We start from the raw sequence: 18,414 nt of genomic DNA on the forward strand, positions 1-18,414 counted from the left end.
TCCATACAATAGTTTCCATTTTCCATACTTTTCGAGACCTGGGAATGTAAAAAATCAAATTCTACTGTATACTTTTCCATACTTTCCATACTTGCGTAGGAACCCTGTACAATAGTATACATGTCACTTTGCTACCCAAATTAAACCAACACAAAAATAACATCAGCAGAGTTTGCATCTGGATGATTTCTCACATTTTTCAGAAACTCACATCAACTGAGTACAGATTTTTTTTTTTGTGTTACCTTGCAGGTGTATCCTCCCAAGAAGTCTGTGCAGGTGGCTCCGTTCTGGCAGGGGTTCGGGGTGCATTCGTCCACCTGTTCCTCACAGTAGCTCCCAGTGTATCCCACCTGGCAGTGGCAGTAGTGAACGTTTCCTGCGTCCAGACACTGACCCAAATTATGACACAGATCGGCAACACTGACTCCTGCACAGAGAACATGAGACAGAGGATACTGTTGTTAGTGCTGCCTTTGGAGGAGTAAAAACTAAATTTTCTCTCCATATAAAGTGTGTCTATTGTGATTTTAATAAGCACAACACCTACACGTTCAGAGTTGTAACCGTCTTACCTCTCTGCTTGGCTGCCACCTCACAGGAAACACTAGGGACGTCACAGTAAAGGCCCGTCCAGCCAGTCTCACACTCGCAGCTGTATGTGGTGCCCCTCTGCCAGCAGGTTCCTCCGTTCTTACAGGGGGACGAGTCGCACCAACGCACCAAGTTCTGAAAGATGCAGCAACAGATTAAATATAAACAGCCGATGATTAGATGGTGTTTAAACCACAGAATCAATCTAACATTTTTTATTTATTTTTAAATTATATTTTTTGGGGGGTTTTCATGCCTTTATTTGATTGGACAGTTGAGAGTGTGACAGGAAATGGGAGGCAGAGATGGGGGGAATGACATGCAGGATAGGGCCGTCCGATGCGGGATTTGAACCGGGGCCACCTGCAGTGAGGACTATAGCCTCAACACATGGGGCGGGTGCTCTACCAACTGAACTAAACACCGCCCCATCAATCTAACATTTAACTAATGCTATATTTTAATAAGGTAATTGGAACCAGTTACTAACCCACCAAATCTGCACCCATGGATTAAATCCTATTCTAATTTCTTACTGTATCATATTCTTAATTGCAATTTATTGTGTAACTGCTGTTAATATTCTGTTTTCTCTTATATTTATGCAGATCTGTTTTCTTATTTCTCATTGCTATAACTGCTGCTCTGTCCTCTCCTCTATTTATGCAGGTTGTTATCTGTTTTCTCATTGTTGTAACTGCTGCTAATATGCTGTTTTTTCTCACATTTACACAGGAAGCTTTCTATTGTTATGTTTCTTATGGTATGTTTGTCCGTCTTTACATGTGAGGACTACAGATGGGAATTAGCTTTGAGCTAAATCCGGCATATTTACATGACGTCATGCGTGCGTCACCAATTGTTCATTAATGTGCACAGACTGTCTAGTCCTCATCAAATAAACAATAAATGAAATGAAAAGAAAATCAAGGGCATTTCTCAGGTGCTTAGTTTCTCCTCCTCCTCACCTGACAGTTGAGTCCCGTGTAACCGTGGAGACAGGTGCACTTGTAGGTGCCGTAGCTGTCCTGGCAGGTGCCGCCGTTCAGACAGGGTTTGGAGTCGCACTCGTTGATATCATGCTGGCAGTAGCTTCCGGTGAAGCCGGCGGGGCATAAACATGTGAAGGTGTTAATGCCGTCCACACAGGTGCCGCCGTTAAAGCAGGAGCTGCAGAAAAAAAAAGAGATTATGAACCAAACACCAAAATGAGCTGTGAAGTATCCTGCAGAGACGAGGAGAGAAATCCAATAAAAACCCTTATGATCTGAGCTGCAGGTAATTCAACATTTATTTTATCCACAGGAAGTGGAGTAAGAGCAAATTTTTTTTTTTACAGCAACGCCCCACTTCATATTTAAACTTACCTGCTTTCTCACATTGGAGCTCCACTGATAAAGGTGTATTTTATCAAACAACTCTATAACGTGAACTAATTTAATGCACAGACAACTGCATATCTATTGCAGATTGGGACAGGAGCAAATACTACTGATTGATTATGAGGTTAGCAGGTGTAAGTCTCTACTTCACCAGAGAGGGCAGTAGTGGACAAGTAAAAATGGGCTCAACATTGACAAGAGGGTGAAAGTAAACCTGCAGATCTCAAAATATAAGCAGTGGAGTTTGAATATGACACCGCTGATACTCTGCTCCGTACCTCTCTGTGCAGTCGGGAGTGTTATTCTCACAGTGGATGCCACTGAAGCCCGGCGGGCAGGTGCAGGTGTAGCTGTTGACACAGTCGGTGCAGTTGGCTCCGTTCTTACACGGGTTGCTCTCGCACTCGTTGATGTCCTCCTCGCACTTTGTTCCTCTGAAGCCGGGCAGGCAGGTGCACAAGAAGCCGTCCACCTCGTCCTTACAGATGCCTCCGTTGCTGCAGGGGTCTGGAAGGGAAGAGCGTTTGACTCAGTTATACAGTATGAGCTTGGATTTGTTCTGTTCTTGTTCATGTGCCAGAGAAAAGACATAAAAACAAAGAAGAATTGGAAAAAAAAAACGTACTGGGCTTGCAGTCATCAATGTTGGTGTCACAGTTGCGCCCGGTGAAGCCCGGCTTGCAGACACAGCGATAGCTGCCCAGAGTGTTCTGGCAGGTCGCGCCGTTGCGACAGGGATTCTTCACACACTCTTTGATGTCCACCTCACAGGTTTGGCCTTAGAGAGGAGGAGGAGGAGGAGGAGAGGAGCAGAGAATGTTTCACCTTCTCTTTGAATGAAGGGTCAAAATTGTATTAGGTAATATAAACAGGATTAAAAGACATTTAATGAAGCCACAGGAGAGAGAGCAAAGTACAAAGTAGTTCTAAATGTGAGAAACCAAGAAACGCCACAAAGAGGTATCTGATCATGTAAAACATTTTAGCATGAATTTTAACATCGAAAACCTCCACATCCTATTCTTATTTTGATAGATAGATAGATTTCTTTATTGTCTGCCTATCTATCTATCTATCTATCTATCTATCTATCTATCTATCTATCTATCTATCTATCTATCTATCTATCTATCTATCTATCTATCTATCTATCTATCAATCATCTATTTTGGACATAAAAAAGGAGAGTATCTGCACACTTGGATCAAATGCAAGTTTCAGTATATAGAATACTTAGTATACTTAGTATTGCATTTGATCCAGGTGTGTAGATACTCTCCTTTTTTTTTACACTTATTAATGGTTTTCTAGCATGTTGGCATAGGCTTTATGGCATAAGTTTCTTATTATACATATTTTTATTCATCTATTTTTCTAATTAATCAACTTGCTTCATTCTCTTGGAAACACACGTGACCTTTCCACTGTCACAGATAGACAGACATTAGTTTACCTTGCCATCCTTCAGGACAGACACACGAGAAGCTCTGATAGTCCTCTGACTCCTGACACACTCCTCCATGTTTACAGGGTTTGGGGCCGCACGGGGCCATCAGGGTTTCACAGTTCTCTCCTACAACACATGAACACATCGTCGGTCATATTACAGCAGCTCGATCAATCACAATAAATTATAAACTCTCGCTTAACTGTCAACTTGTGTGTTATCGTGTCGGAGTCATGAACTTGGAGATAACCCAACCCAAATGGACACAGAATCATCTTTCAATCAGTGCTATCAGAAGATTTTAGCCAGGTTCTGTCAGTGTTAGAGGCCTGCAGAGACATTTCCCTATCTGTTTCCACAACACATGGCTCGTACAGGAAGCCGGCTCCGGTTTCCGGCCATTGTGAAGCCATTTGCTGTTCTGTGAGACAGGAAGCAGGCAAACAGGAAATGTGTCAAGCGCCCCGTTCCCACCCCGGCACAAGCAAAAGCCTTTTATTATTCAAAGTCCTGTGGATTTTTCCGAAAAGACGACTCGACAAATACAAGAAAATTTGCCCTCGGCCTTTCCATCATTATCTGTTTTGTCAAATAATGAAGGACATGACATTAAAAACATTTTCCAGCTCTTATCTGGGACGCTTGTGCAGCGCAGAGGAGCAGAGCGAGTCAGAGGTTTTGGTGTCTTTGAGCTCTGAGGAAGTCTTGTTGTTGAACTTTACTCGACAGTTAATTCATCCCAAATAACTTAAAGTACACAGACTGTGGAAACTACAGCCCCACCCCCTCCCGCAAGCCAGTGAGGAAATGCCTGAACACCGGCAGCGGCCAGCACATGGGCGTTATCAAATATTTTCAATAATATTTTCATACCCGTGTAAGGCAGGACGCAGTTGCACTTGTAGCCTGCAACATCGTCGATGCACGTCCCCTGGTTGAGGCAGGGGTTGGACGCACACTCGTTGATGTTGGTCTGGCAGTTTGGTCCTGTGGTTGGAGAAGGGCAAACACATTACACACACACACACACACACACACATTACACACACTTCAGTTTAAGTTGAAGGTCAACAGTCAAGTGGTGTGGAGGAAAGTGTACAGTAGGTTGGACCAATACTGACCAGTGAAGCCCATGCAACAGGTGCACACGTATCCGCTGGTCATGTCCTTGCAGGTGCCTCCATTCATACACGGGTTGGACTCGCACTCATTGTTGTTGATGTCACAGTTTTTACCACTCCAGCCAGAATCACACAGGCATTTATAGCTGATGGGGGAAAAGATGTTGGAGTCAGAAAAATGTATCATTTTGTGTAAATGATCCTTAATCTTCAGTAACTTTAATGCAAATTTTGGGGGGATGGAGACTTATTCACATTTGCTGCTTACTAATAAAGCTAAGCTAACCGTCTGCTACAGCTTCATTATTCAAAAGGGTCAATGTGTAGGGTTTAGTTGTATCACAGTTGCATAAAGGGACAAAACTTCCCTCAAAGGTTTGGTCTGTCCCTTCTCTTCTTTGGAGCTGTGTCTTGTCAAAATTAAGTCAAAATCGACTGTACTGTATATGACTGAACTTTGTATGAAAGACAAGGTTTAAATCAGGTTTAAATTTTAATTTGAAGGGCCAGATATGGGAAGTAGCGACACTCACTCACTGTCAGTTTCTTTTTTTTTTTTACACGGCAGGTCCCTGCGATATTGCGGTTGTGAGAGAAAAAACTATTAATCAAGTTCATAAGCTGTGTGATGTGTGAGACTATGAGGGGCCAACTGTAAATGAGACTGTGGCAGGCCGCCATAGTCTCGTTAATTATCTGTGACAATTAATGGCCCTAAATGACAACTACTGGTCGACCAAGATAATCTTTGGTCGGGAGCAGCTCTACAAAACAGCACGAATTACACTTGAGAACAAAATCTAAAAAAAACCACAACAACAGTACATTGGGTTAAAATAAGTTAAAATAACAGTGGGAATTAAAGTAGGAAATAAGAAAAGGGAAGTAGAGCAGCTCCATGGATGTCTCTGGGGTGGTCACTTCTTTAAGTTGAGAATGTTAATGGTGTTTGGGACAAAGGACTTTTTAAAAGCACCTTTGGCCGAGGGGACACAGCAGCGCCTTCCAGACGTTAAAAGCTGAAACTGGTCAGAGAGTGGGTGTGTGCTGTCTACCAGACTTTTTTTCTGCTTTTCCTACTCACCCTTTCATTATACAGCTGGTTTTGAGGTGTTCCCACAATTTAGCCAGCCATAGATACAATTTTGTTCAGTTTGCATTTGCACTTGCAGCTTAAGTGACTGAACCGGGCAAGAAAATGAGAAGTCAGGACGCTCTCCATGTGTGTGACACCTTAATCTTCTAAGAACATGTGAACATCTCTTAAAAACATATTCTGTGAAGTCTGAGAAGTTTGTCTGCCAGTCAAGAACTGTACTGAGATATTTAACATTTTTCCACACCGATATGTAGTTAAAGGTGATAAGGCCCCAATAAAAACACACATTATTACAGTATCTCATCTCTCCCAAAATATCCCTCTACGTACATCCTGAGAGTTGAGTCTGTTGTTTTATATCCATCTCTTGCTCTATCAGTTAAAAAATCATCAGAAATTACATTTACTGTATCAGACAGTAATTATGATGCAGCAGCCAGTTAGGTTTGCTTAGGATAAAGACTGAAAGCAGTGAGGAACAGCTAGACCAGTGTGTTTCAACCTTGGGGTCGGGACCCCATGTGGGGTCGGCTGGAATTCAAAATGGGGTCGCCTGAAATGTCTAGGAATTGATAAAAATACTGATAAAAATATTTTTTAACTAATTATTATTCTTTTTAAAAGTATGATTAAAAACACCACACACAATCTTAAACAACTGTATTCTATACTTTCACTTTCTCGAATATAAATTGAGTTCAAATAAAATGCGGCATATAAAAATAGATGAGCTGGTGCATCTTGATTCACGTGATCGCCAGAAATTTGTGATGTCACAATGGGGTCACAAGCTAAAAAAGGTTGGGAACCACTGAGCTAGACTTTCCGACGGTGGAGAAAACCTGCTCTCTAGCTTCTCTAAAGTTGAGTATTTCAGTGCCATTCATGACACCACACCCCCTCCTGTGAAGGGCCAGTTTGTGGACTGCCTCACCCGTTGACCTTGTCTTCACAGTGGCCGTGGATGCAGGGGTTGCTGAGACACTCGTTGACCTGGGAGAAGCAGGTGGCGTCGTGGTAACCCTCCGGACACAAGCAGGTGAACCCGTTGATGCCATCGACGCAGGTGCCGCCGTTGTGGCAGGGGTTAATGGCACACTCGTCGATGTTGATGTTACACATGGTGCCTATGGGGAAGGAAGGAAGGATCATGCGTCGTTAGCCTCACAGTATCTGAGCAGATCAAGTATCATAGACAGGACGTTGACCATAACTTCTGAAAACAGCCGTCAACAGGAGGATTTTTCAACCTATTTGATGTATTTTTTTCCAAACACTAACTCATACAACAACAGACAAAGCCGCCGCACAATGAAGTCTATATCTCAGAGTAGTGAATGTATCAATTTCCAGAAACATGAGGGGTTTTAAGTCGCCCTTTGTCGGCCACTTGAGGCATTGACGCCATTCAGCATTCGGTGCCACGCATAACATAAAGGCAGCCCATTTAGCTTTAAAGCAGGGACCGGCTTCCAAGCTTTTAAAAGCTCAACTTTCAGGAATCTTTCAGGGAATCTTTTCTCCCGCTCAAATCCCTGGTGGCTGTGTGTGCCAGTGTGTGTGTGTGTGAGTGTGTGTGTGTCCCTCTTTGTGTGTGAGGGCAGCTTGCGTGTCCTGACAGCAGCAGGTTGGGGACAGGGTGGAGCTGGAAAGTGACACCGGTCGAGCCTCAGAGGAGCGTGCTCGCTTGCTCGCCATCTGTCACCCTCCTCCCCGCCAGGACCACCACACTCCTCCGTCCATACCTTCGATCCTCTGATCCCAAAAACCTTAAAAACGCTCTTTTCCTCTATAGGTCCCCTGAGACAGGAGCCATGTTTAACCTGGCTGAAATTAGTTGTGCCACTACACTAGATTTTAAAGTTCTGCTACTTATCTACAAATCACTGAATGGTTTAGGTCCAGAATATATATGAATGACATGTTACAGTAGTAGAGTATAAACCCAGTCGGGCTCTGAGACCTTCTGACTTAGGTCAGAAAGTGGAGCACAGAGTTCAAACCAGACATGGTGAAACAACATTTAGCTGTTGGCTGGCTACACACAACTGGAAGAAACTACCAGCAAAACTGAAATCAACCCCGACTGTAAGCACTTTTAAATCCAGGTTAGAAACATTTTTCTTTTCATGTGCTTATGGCTGAGCTCTTCTTAAGAACTTTAAATCTTAATCCTGGATTTGCACTGTAAGTCCTCTTAATTGTTTTAATACAAATCAATATTTCATACTGAAAACTCATGTATGCTCTATTTTAGTCTAGTTTTTATTCTATTCCTTTTTCTTGCTTTTAATTGTATGTTTAATGTTTCCAAAATTTTAAAAATTGTATGTCTTTATGTTTTTTTCCCCCCCGTTTCCAATTCTCACTGTTGAATGTTTTATTTTTATGTAAAGCACCATTGCGTTGCCCCTTGGTATGAAATGCGCTAAAATGCTTTTGTTATGTCCCAATGTATGCATGCATGTTTGTAAAATTGTATAATTGTGTTGTATTGCTTTTTATATTGTTTTAACTTTCTACCTGTACAGCACTTTGATGACTTTGGTCATTTTAAACGTGCTCTACAAATAAAATTTGACTTGACTACGGTATATAAATAAAGCTGCCTAGCCTCAAGTTGCTCACCAGTGTAGCCCGGCTCACAGGCGCACTCGTAGCCATTGATTTTGTCGATGCAGGTCCCGTAGTCGCAGGGGTTGCTCTTGCAGTCATCGATGTTGATTTCACAGTTAGTTCCTGGGAGAAAATTGCACTCAGTCACCTTCAAAATAAAATTCACAAAAGAAGTAGTTTTTTGTCTTTTATTGTGTTTGTTTCATCCTTACCGGTGGTTCCCTTGGGGCAGCTGCAGATGTAGGAGTTCTCCCGGTCCTGGCAGGTGCCTCCGTTCCTGCACGGCTGGCTCAGACACTCGTTGATGTTGGTCTCGCACAGCCGGCCCGTGTATCCGGGGCGACACTGGCAGCTGAAGGTGGCCAGGCCGTCGCTGCAGGTGCCGTAGTGGCAGGGGTTAGAGTGGCACTCGTTGATGTCCGTCTCACAGTGCCGCCCAGAGTAACCTGGCCAACAGGTGGTGTTTGAATCGATATGTTAAATTTGGTCGATTTCATTTTCAAATACTTGCAAAAAAAAAACACGTGCTCTTAAAGTTTTTCTTATTTAAATTTCAGTGTTTGTTAAATGTCTTTGGCTTCTGTTAAACAGCGCGTACCTTCGGTGCACTCGCAGGTGTACTTGTTGGGCCCGTCTGTGCACTTGGCGCCATTTTTGCACGGCGTGCTGGCACACTCGTCTATGTCTCTCTGGCAGAGGTTCCCAGTGAAGCCTGGAAAAACAACAAGAGGGTGTTATTGTGTGCATGTGTGTGTGAAGGAACGTGTGTGTGTGTGTGTGTGTGTGTGTACAGACATGACTAACTGTGTTCTCACCATTTCAAACCCGTCCCGCTCATAATCCTGAGCTCTCAACGAATCAGAAATCTGCATGTTAATTAACGAGTGCGAAACACTACAAGCTCTCTATTTCCCCCTCCCGCTTTCACTTCTTTTCAGCACGACTCCAAAAAGGAGAAGGGAGAGAGAGGGGGGAACCAACTCGTTTAAAGTGGGAGGGGGTAGAGGGGCAGTTTGAGAGGGAAAGAAATGAGGAAAGAATGAAAGTTGCGAGGCCTCCTGACCAAGAGCTGAGAGACAAAGGAGAGCCTGTCTGCTCAACGCCTCATCTGAGCCAAACTGAGCCTGTTGCCTCCTTTGTCCCCCCGAAACTTTTCCATCACAATGTGCATTCTCCTGTCTTGCTTTCACCCCTACTCCACTGGCCCCCCTCCACTCCACCACTCCACGCCCGCGTCTAAAAAAGAGTCAGCTTGACCTTTGCCCCTGCGCTATTCAAACTCCTTGTCATTCAGAATCAACCAGCAGGCTTTTTCTCCTTTTTTTCCCCTCCTGGTCTCAGATACTTTCTCCTCGTTTCCCCCTCTCTCTCTCTCTCTCTCTGTCATGTGTCCCGAGCAGCAACTAGTAGGATGTCGTCTGATGTCTGATGAAGCGATAAAAGTTCCTCTTCCCCTCCTCCCCAACCTCTCCGCAGGAACACACAGGTGGTTTGAAAAAGCTTAAAAAGGAACGAACTCAGCTGCGGCTAATCCGGCGAGGAAGTATTTGTGTGTCTGGCGGCGAGCTGATGTCTCCCAGTGGACTCTGATACAACCATTCACTGATTTCTCACTTGGCTGTGAACGTGCACCTGACCATGAGGACTGTAACGTAGACGAGCACACACACACACACACACACACCTTCTGTTTTACTTAACACGCGGATGAGCTGTGATTAAGACATAACAGAGACTCGGAAAAACTAAATGTATTTAATCTGCTACCACTTCCTAACAATATCCATAACTACTTCACATTTTCATGAAGCATGAAAAATATGCCTTTAAAGTACATTTTGAACAAGTAAAACATGTGATTAATCTGAGATGAATAAAAGATTAACTATGGACACTTTTCATATTTAAATCAATTGGCAGCTCTAATGTTTTACTTTTTTACGATAACTGCACCATTACCGTTGGGAAAGGATCCGAATCCCAGCCAAAAAGATGTTTTCACTTTTCTAAAAGGATTAATAAGTTGATTCAAGGGTCGTTAATAGTAAATAAATAATCCATTAATGCTCTAAAATGAGATACCATAATCTAGAGCAAAATTTGGCTGGTGGGACTGAGTTGTGAAAAAAAAAAATCCTTTAGCTGAGTTTATCCTCTCTCTTTGGAAACTACCAAGCTACAAAATGCTAGAAATTTGTTAATGAAAACAACGTCAATAAATGGATCATCCTGCAGCTTTTCTTCTCCAATTATATTTTTCACAAGTTGGTAAGTCGCAAGTTGTTCTTATTAATGGCTGAACCATTTATAAAGCCACTAGTTACAACCTACAGTATGAATGTTTTATATACAGGGTGTTTTATCAGGAAGTGGAACCAAAAATGCTTTTTTCACTGCAGTCATCATATTTCTGTCAGCAGGAGCCTCCGTGGGAGATTAATGTGAGCTTTGGGGTCACTGTGAAGTGTGCAGCAGCCCGAGGCCTCAACTCACCGCACATAAACTACTACTCAGTCAGAGATAAACAAAAACAGGGCAAAACAAAGAGGAAACTTCAATATTCAATATTCAGATTGCAGACAGAGAGACAGAGAGAGGAAAACAACACCACCAGTCTTTGCCAGTTTCCAGCAGTCGAGGGGGGAAAAAAAAGAAGCTGGAACAAACCTCAGCGCTTCAATTTGACTGTTTATTTGCCAGGATGTGATTCAAATCTGAAGTTTCTAAACAGTTCAGTTACAGTGACCCAGAAATGCTCCTGAAAAAAAGACTTGAGCCATGAATTCATTTCTTACCCAGATGCACACATATGCATATGCACACAAAAGGTGGAGCAGGGATATAAGCATGCACAGGAACGCACACACACATACACCACACATGATGCACCTCAGTGGCCAAAGAGGGATTTATCCCCAGACTGCTGGAATCAGACATTTCAATGGCTCTCCGTGGGGTTTCCATGGCTATTCCATGTACAGAAATGAAAAGCGGGGACCCTCGCCTCGGGCCTGGCTCGCAACAGGGACAAATTTACATCTCAAGCAGGGCGGTTGAACCCCCCCCTCCCGCTCCCCCCCTTCTTTAACCCTCCCTTCCTGCTTAAGCATAACGGTCTGTGCGTCTCATACTCTGCCCCCCCCCTCCTCCTCCTCCCCGCCTCCCTCCTCATCCCAAACCAACACTCCTCCATCCATCCAGCCTCCCCCTCCCTAAAAAAAACACTTTCACCACCACCACTTTGTGCCGCTTCCTCACAAAACCTGCGCTCTCTGTCACACGGGGGTTTTCGTAGGCGTTAAGCTCTTGTGTTCACTCTTGTACCCCCCTCTCTTAATTCTAAAGCTTCCTTGTTGCGATGTCTCCCTCTCTCTCTCTCTCTCTCTCTCTCTCTCTCTTGCTTTCCTATCCTCCTTTCCTTTCCTCTCTTTTCTCTCTCAACAGGAGGAATCCTGCCTCTCTCCACCCAGGCCACCTTTGATCCACCCCGACTCAGAGGCTATTTTCCTCCCCAGAAAAAAAGAAAGAACTGGAAAAAAAAAAAAATCGCTTCCACCTCAATGATCCCACTGAAAGAATGCAAAACACAAAAACACATTTGAAGAACCTTCCTTCCCTTTCTTCCTTTCTCCTTTTCTCTCTATCCAACACTCAATAGTTGCATTCCTCCACCCCTGAATAAAACATCAATACCTCTTGTCCAAATAGTGTAACTCCAATGGCATTTCTGGGGGAGAGAGAGAAAAAAAGAAAGGAGCCCCAGAAAAACAACTACCTGCTCTGAGAATAGACTAAACGACCACCTCATGTGCAAAACCACAACACAGAAAATGTTATTTTTGTGAAGTGTTGGTTGCCATCATTACTGTATCTCTCCTTTGTTTCCAGTCCTGTTCAGATTCCACAAGTTTCTGCTCAGTCATCACCAGACTTTGTACAAGAGACAAGAAACTTGTTTAAAAAGTTCAAACTTCCTCAAGCCTTTCCCTATAGATTGTTTTTCCCCCCTCTCCTCCTCCTCCTCCTCCTCCTCCTCCTCCTCCTCTTCGACTGCTGCGCTCGTTCTGGGCTACCCGGGCCTGCGTAAGCCTGCCTCAGGGCTGGGATTAGCGCCCGTCCAGAGAGGTGCTTGTGTGTATGTGTGTTAGAGAGAAAGAGTGAGAGGAAGAGAGAGAGAGAGAGAGAGAGAGACTCCTCCCCCCATTCTCCTCCCTCCCTCCCTCCGTTGCAGCAGCATGGCAGCCTCACCTGTGGGGCACTGGCAGTGGAAGGTGTTGATCTTGTCGATACACTTGCCGTTGTTCAGGCAGGGGCTGTTGGCGCACTCGTCCGTGTCTTTCTCGCAGAACTCCCCCTCGTAGCCTTGGCCAATCAGCAGGGGAGGACCGGGAGGGAGAGGGAGATGGAGATGGATCGGTTAGACAGAGAGACTCGCAGCGAGAGGCGTTTTCACACTGTTGTTGTAGCTACAGTAATTACGCCGCAGTAATGGATTGAGATCATACACAGTGGCTGTATATTGGAGCAGGACCTGCTATTGACTTTTATTTTCAATTTATCAAGTGAAAAGCTCAGAGTGGTGAGATCAGATTCCTAAACCTAAAGATATTCACTTCACTCATCACAGGTAGAAAAGAGGAGCAGCGAAAGCCTCAAAGCCTGAGAAGGAAGAAGAAGAAGATGTATGGTTTCTATGTATGAAAAATGACTGAAAGGTTTAATCAAGTATAGATTTGCTGCTTATTTTTCCTGCATTTTTACGTTTATCTGACAATTATAGTTATAAAGTTAGATACAGTAAAATAATGAAAATGATTATTATAGTGCCTTGAAATTCCTTTTTAACAAGCCAAAACTCAACAATAACTCAATTTGCTACAACATTAAACACACAAAACAACAGTTCTTCACATGTGAGAAGCTGTAAGAAATAATTTCTGCAAATTGAGACAGACAGACAGACAGACAGACAGACAGACAGACAGACAGACAGACAGACAGACAGACAGACAGACAGACAGACAGACAGACAGACAGACAGACAGACAGACAGATAGATAGATAGATAGATAGATAGATAGATAGATAGATAGATAGATAGATAGATAGATAGATAGATAGATAGGAGCACTACAACGTTGGATAAAAAGCAGCATTAAAAAGGGCTTAAGTGCAGTTAAAAAAGATAAATAAATAATTTGCAGAATAATACAGATACAAAATAAATAAATAAATAAATAAATAGTACACAGGTATGTTGCAGTGTCTAAATAAATTAACTCATAATTTCAGGACGATATAAAGAGGTCAGCATGGGAAATCAATCATGCGTGGTTTTACAAACTGAGTCCTGGATTCCCAAATGACACATTACAGGTGTAATTACCACTCTGAAGCTGGAGATAATGACCTGTGGTCAAGCGTCTCACCTGGCATGCAGATGCAGTGGAAGTCTCCTATCTGGTCCAGGCAGGTGGCCTCGTTCATACACGGGTTCGACAGGCACTCGTTGACGTCCATCTCGCATCGCGGCCCGATGTAACCCCGCTGGCACCTACACTGGAACGAGCCCATGGTGTTGATGCACTTCCCCGCGTGCTCACATGGGTTGGAACCTGTTTTGAGGTAAATTAATGCTTTGAGTTTTATTTTAATGCCCCGGCGTCGTGTACATACAAGACCTAACAAGGAGCAATTTGAATGTAAAGACAAGACGATCGGATGATTTGGGTGGTTTAGTGTTGTTTGAGGAAGCCAAAACCAAAGCCTGCAATGTGTGTGATTGCAGAAATAATACCCCTGAGGGTGTTATTACGGGTACAATTATGGGCAGCACAGCACCCATAATAACAGGAAAGAATGAGCTCGTATTTAGCTCGTATAAAAACCTACAACAGCATGTGAAGAGATTGAAACTTTACTGACAGGAGTGAAGCAGAACTGCGACTACCGACGTTACGTTGGCTTCATCGGTACAGATGAAATGTCTTTTTTAATCAGTTAGGATATAAAAAGGCTGAAACTAAAGAAACGGAGAGTTGGCAGGGCAGGTAGTGTGAGTTTTACCCAGTGCACATTCGTCAATATCCTGGTCGCAGGAAGCTCCGAGATATCCCGGGGGGCAGGTACAGAAATGGCTTCCGCTGACGGGGTTGGTGTCGCAGTTGGAGCCCTTCTGACACGGGTTGCTGATGCAGGCGTCGTCCAGCTGGCAGAGCAGACCTGGAGCAGCAGAGTGCAAAAGAGGTGGACGCCGTCACAGCAAACTCAAAGTGCAATCACAAAAGTTTTATACTTCGATTTCCAAGCCGTTCACCACAAAAAAAATGTATTTAACATAGACTGACAAGTAAAGCTAAACTAACATGGTGAAACTCTTTGGCATATTTACGCAGTACGTAAACGTCTTACCAACGGTTTTCAACACTACATTGCAGTTATAAGCAGAGACAAGGGTTTATTTATGTATACGTCTCGTTTAACTGTGAGGCTGGTGAATATATGACAGTATAATGACGATAAAGTATGAAATATGATCTTGGTGAGAGAATTTATGTAAATTAACAGTGACTGAAAAATGTTGATTCATTTGTTTACAGTGTTTGGTAACACTTTATAATAAGTACACACTATTAAGCATTAGTTAAGCATTAAATAGTGAATTTATCATCTATAACACATAAAAACTCATTAGTATGTAGTTTATAAACACAGTAAAAATGTTTTACTCATCATTGATAAGCACTAACTGTATTTATAAACTACATACTTATGAGTATTCATGTGTTATAAATGAAAAATTCAGTATTTATTCATGCTTAACTAATGCTTAGTAGTGTGTACTTATTATAAAGTGTTACCCAGTGTTTTACTGCCTGATTATGAATGTTAATGTAAATATATTGCAGGAATGCTGATGAAGAGGAGCATAGTACAATTGCATATAAACCGTACAAGAAACGACAAATAAAAACCTTTGACCTTTGACCTTTGGACATGAATGTATGTATTTATGTATGTTTATACTGTATATAATATATATATATACATAATCTATTTGGATAAGGAATATGTTGGTCTGCTGAAACAAATAAAGTCTTCAGACTGCAGTGAGTTAACAAGTTCTCTCCTGTCAGACACGGCAGAGCTTCGTAAACTCGTAAATACCCGTGCGGCCGATGGGGCACTCGCAGAAGAAAGAAGCCACGCGGTCATGACAGGTGGAGCCGGCGTGACACGCGGCGCTGGCGCAGTCGTCGATGTTCTCGCTGCAGTCGTCTCCGGTCCAGCCGTTCACACACACACACTGATAGCTGCCGTAGGTGTTGTGGCACGTGCCGCCGTTTTGGCAGGCGTTGGGCATCAGCTGGCACTCGTCGACATCCTCTGTGCAGTGTTGACCTGCGGGTCAGAGGATTAAAGTTTAATTGGTTTGTATCCTAATTTGAATAGAGGGGGATCCGAGAGTGGATCAGCTGCTGAACAAACCTGTGAACTCTGGTCTGCACTGGCAGTTGTAGGTGTTGACTCCATCCACACATGTTCCTCCATTCATGCACTCGTGGCCGGGGCAGTCGTCAATGTTGAAGTTGCAGTTTTTTCCAGTAAAACCTAAAGCAACGTAAGAAGTAACAACCTCCAATGAATGTGTGATGGCGACAGTTTTTTCTTTTTTTTTTTTTACAAGTACCGGCTTCAAATTTTCAGTTAGTCATTTCTCCTGGTTTTGAAAACGACAAAGGGAGTGAAACTGCTCTACAGTTAAATGTGGTCAACTGTCTTTTTCCCTCCCGAGAAAGAAGGCAGCTGTACCCTCCTGAGGTCTGTGGCAACCCCGCCGTGTAATAAAATCCACTCTGTTATACACTTACACAAGAGGCAACCACTGGATTGTACAAGTGGCATGTTGGGAACGATAAAGTGAAAACCAAAACCAGTACAAGTCCGCCGCCACTGCCAGGAGCCTTTTTTTGGTCTTTTAATGAGAAACCTTATGGTGTTTCTTAAACAGTTGCTTGTTTACTTTGGATTCAAGAAACTTAATAGATATTTCTATTTCTTCACACGGTGATTGTTTTATTATTTGCTCGTTTGACAGGATTTCCATATTCAACCAGCAGCAGTAACTCAAATCGCTAATTGCTGCTTGACAACTACGACGGTATTTTGTATATTTTGAAAAGTTTAATCCAGGAGGTCATAAATTAATGTGATGAAATTGAGGAAGGTGGCATTCAAAAAGAGGAAGTCGTGATTGCACAAATTAAGAGACAGTTTGTTTGTTTTGGCGGTTAGGTTTTCTGGTGTAGCTGAGTCATTTAGTCTGCATGGGTCAAGTATTCAATTCCTGACCCATGAAGCATTCGCAGAAACATAAAGAACTAAAAACCTGCATTGTTTACATCCATGTTTGCTTTACCTTGGCGATTTACAACCACCTGTTGCAACAGTGAGGAAGCACTACAGTAGTTTGTGTTTGAGTCCTCATTCATGAAAATGTTTCTCCACCATGTAACTGTGTGAAGAATGAGCATCTGCTGTCAAAGTTAAATGTTTAGAAACAGCTTGTTATGACAAAGAGAAGACGTCAATGAGATAGGATGGAAAACTGCCACACGCTATTGCACATTGCATGAAGTAAACGTCAGTGTCTGTCTGTGTGTGTGTGTGTGTGTGTGTGTGTAGAGGTGATGAGCTGCTGGGCAGGACTACAGTCCCAGCAAGCTTTGCTTCACTCCGCTATGTGAAAAGGATGTTGTCCTTTGACCATTTCCTTACGATAAGCTCGGATGCCTTCCTGCTCGGCCTTGTTCACACACAGTACAGGCAGAAACACAACTACACACAAATCTACGCAAACACGCAGGACACAACATAAGCAGGAACAGCCCAGCCTTAGATGACATCATCCCTTTAACCAGCAGCTCGCAGACGCTGACATTTAAATTCACCTTCAGACGGACCCTTCGGGGTATTTGGAAGTGAACAGCTCCACCTGAACTTGGAGGGATCTCGTGACTCGTGTCAGATTACAAATGACAAATTTGACTGATCTGATCAATATTTTCACCTTCACACTTTTTCTAAGACAATTAGGTTTTTCTTCTTTTTCTCCTCTACACTATGTTAAGACAAAAATACCTGCAGGATTAGTTAGCAGACAAGTCTGAAATTATATAATTACAATAATTATTTCAGCCCAATTATAAACACTGTATCAATCCTTTTTTTTTACAACTGTGGTGTTTTTAATATTTGGATATAACTATCTATTTATAAATTATTCTTTTTGATTATATGCTTTTCTTGCTTTTATTATCTACTTTTAGTGCCTACTGTTGAATTTACCCCCAGGGATTAATAAAGTATTATCGTTATCGTTATTGTCATAGTTACTGTTATCATTATCATTATCGTTTCCGTTCTCGTTGTTATCGTTAACAACCAAGTAGGAAAAGCTGCTCAAATCAGCCTCCTATTTGTAATTCAGATAGAGAAATACTGTGAATTTCCCATTTGGCTAAAACAACTAGAGACATGTGAACGTACAACTGTTGGTTTCTGGTTTCATGGTAATGAGTTGCCACAAATATGAACACAAAAGAAGGAGCTAATTTAGACCATTTCTCCGGTGCAACTACGAGGTCAGCACTAGTGCAAAAACCAGTGTCAACACTAACGTTCGTACCTGGTACGCAGGAGCATTCGTAGCTGGTTTCTCCCGTCTGGATGCAGGTGCCTCCGCTGTGGCACGGCGACGGGTTGCACGGTATGTAGCGGCTCTCGCAGTGTTTGCCCACGTATTCCTGCGGGCACTGGCATCGGTACCCGCCAACCTCGTTGACGCACACCCCGCCGTTCTTGCAGGGCGACGGGCTGACGTCGCACTCGTTGACGTCCTGTTTGCAGGTCTGTCCGGTGAAGAACGCCGTGCAGGTGCACCTGTACCGGGATTCAACGCTATCGCACTGGCCGCCGTTGGCACACGGGTTTGAGGCACAAGGGTTGGCGAGTTGGCACTGGTTACCTAAGGAAACACATGAATTACTGTATGTTCTAGTAAAGGCTGGTTCAAAAACATCCCCTAACTCTTCTATTGACATTCATTCATCAAGTTTAGAAAAGTTTTCAGAATTTGCACTGGTTAACTATGAA

The 18,414-nt window shown here is 43.1% G+C and overlaps 1 protein-coding gene across 2 annotated transcripts in view; it reads right to left on the bottom strand.

The window, feature by feature from the left end:
• The window catches only part of notch1b (notch receptor 1b), a 50,124-nt gene that overhangs the window by 14,761 nt on the left and 16,949 nt on the right, over positions 1–18,414 (bottom strand). For both annotated transcript variants that reach the window (XM_085786305.1, XM_085786304.1), the window contains exons 4-21: positions 17,948–18,286; positions 15,748–15,870; positions 15,427–15,660; positions 14,326–14,481; positions 13,689–13,874; positions 12,508–12,621; positions 8,858–8,971; positions 8,472–8,705; positions 8,272–8,382; positions 6,578–6,770; positions 4,545–4,690; positions 4,297–4,410; positions 3,430–3,549; positions 2,602–2,754; positions 2,255–2,483; positions 1,563–1,764; positions 576–729; positions 246–430 (exon numbers count right to left, since the gene is read on the bottom strand). In XM_085786305.1, the coding sequence (XP_085642431.1) occupies positions 246–430; positions 576–729; positions 1,563–1,764; positions 2,255–2,483; positions 2,602–2,754; positions 3,430–3,549; positions 4,297–4,410; positions 4,545–4,690; positions 6,578–6,770; positions 8,272–8,382; positions 8,472–8,705; positions 8,858–8,971; positions 12,508–12,621; positions 13,689–13,874; positions 14,326–14,481; positions 15,427–15,660; positions 15,748–15,870; positions 17,948–18,286 (3,107 nt within the window). The remainder of the gene's footprint in view (positions 1–245; positions 431–575; positions 730–1,562; positions 1,765–2,254; positions 2,484–2,601; positions 2,755–3,429; positions 3,550–4,296; positions 4,411–4,544; positions 4,691–6,577; positions 6,771–8,271; positions 8,383–8,471; positions 8,706–8,857; positions 8,972–12,507; positions 12,622–13,688; positions 13,875–14,325; positions 14,482–15,426; positions 15,661–15,747; positions 15,871–17,947; positions 18,287–18,414) is intronic.

Source organism: Trachurus japonicus, chromosome 9, assembly GCF_045865225.1.
Source record: "Trachurus japonicus isolate A0001 chromosome 9, Traja_1.0".
Lineage (NCBI taxonomy): Eukaryota > Metazoa > Chordata > Actinopteri > Carangiformes > Carangidae > Trachurus > Trachurus japonicus.